The sequence below is a fragment of the Propithecus coquereli genome, unplaced genomic scaffold, assembly GCF_000956105.1.
Source record: "Propithecus coquereli isolate 6110/MARCELLA unplaced genomic scaffold, Pcoq_1.0 Scaffold44, whole genome shotgun sequence".
In the NCBI taxonomy this organism is placed as follows: domain Eukaryota; kingdom Metazoa; phylum Chordata; class Mammalia; order Primates; family Indriidae; genus Propithecus; species Propithecus coquereli.
In genome coordinates, this window is record NW_012150174.1 from 5,074,446 (window position 1) to 5,075,564 (window position 1,119).

Here is a 1,119-nt window from a genome sequence, read left to right on the forward strand (position 1 = left end):
AAAAGGCTGAGTCTGGAAGTGGCAGAGCTAGGAACTGAACCCTGGCTTTTTTAAATCAAAAAAATTAATTTTATGCTTTACTGTTTTCCTTTTTGCTGAGAGTGATGATACCTCGATTCTAGACGTGTTTAATTTTTATTCTTAATACTTTTGATGTGTTTTTCACAACAGAGTTACCCAGAGCATTGACTACTGTTAGTACAGGATATATGCCATATATTTAAATAGAACTTCCAGATAATAAAAAAATCTATTAATAAATCTGGGTGTACCCATGTCAGGTTGGTTTATTATAAGTTATCCTTTGTTTTATTGTGAAGGAAAATTACTTTAGATATAATTCTAAGAGTTGCATAATAACTTGAAGACTTTTTCTCTGACAGGACAAGTTCAGAAAGAGATTGATTTAATTATAAGCTCCAGTGGGAAGCCTTCTTGGAACGACAAATGCAAAATGCCTTATACTGAGGCAGTGTTGCATGAAGTTTTAAGATTCTGTAATATAGTTCCATTAGGGATATTCCATGCAACCTCTGAAGATGCAGTTGTACGTGGTTATTCCATTCCTAAAGGCACAACAGTAATTACAAATCTTTATTCTGTGCATTTCGATGAAAAGTACTGGAAAGACCCAGAAGTGTTCTATCCTGAGCGATTTCTGGACGGCAATGGATATTTTACCAAGAAGGAAGCTTTGGTTCCTTTTTCCCTAGGTAAGAGAACTGTCATGGGCCTAGCTTTAGAATAAAATATAACAATGATTCATCATGTGTAACATCTTAATCTGAAGTATCCTGTTATAGAATTAAATATTCCAACTTTGAAAATACAGCATTGATTCTTACAGTAGAGAATGGTTTCATTAAAGGTAATTAACACCTGTTTCTACTCAAAATAAACCTTAATTTATTAACTAGAGATAAACTATTGAGAAGCTCTGGCTTCTTCTGAAACTTTTTTGCCTGTGGATTTTTGGACTATAATCAAAACTTGTAGAGCAAAAAGTCAATAACAGGTAGCTTGAGAAACTGAGAGCCAGAAAGACGAAAGATATCAAAACTTGAAATAAACTAGAATCTAGCTTTCTTCGCTTCCAGTTTTAGTACCTCATCTCCAACT

The 1,119-nt window shown here is 33.7% G+C and overlaps 1 protein-coding gene across 2 annotated transcripts in view; it reads left to right on the plus strand.

The window, feature by feature from the left end:
• The window catches only part of LOC105818445 (vitamin D 25-hydroxylase), a 32,259-nt gene that overhangs the window by 12,634 nt on the left and 18,506 nt on the right, over nt 1–1,119 (plus strand). For both annotated transcript variants that reach the window (XM_012654440.1, XM_012654441.1), the window contains one exon: nt 384–713. In XM_012654440.1, the coding sequence (XP_012509894.1) occupies nt 384–713 (330 nt within the window). The remainder of the gene's footprint in view (nt 1–383; nt 714–1,119) is intronic.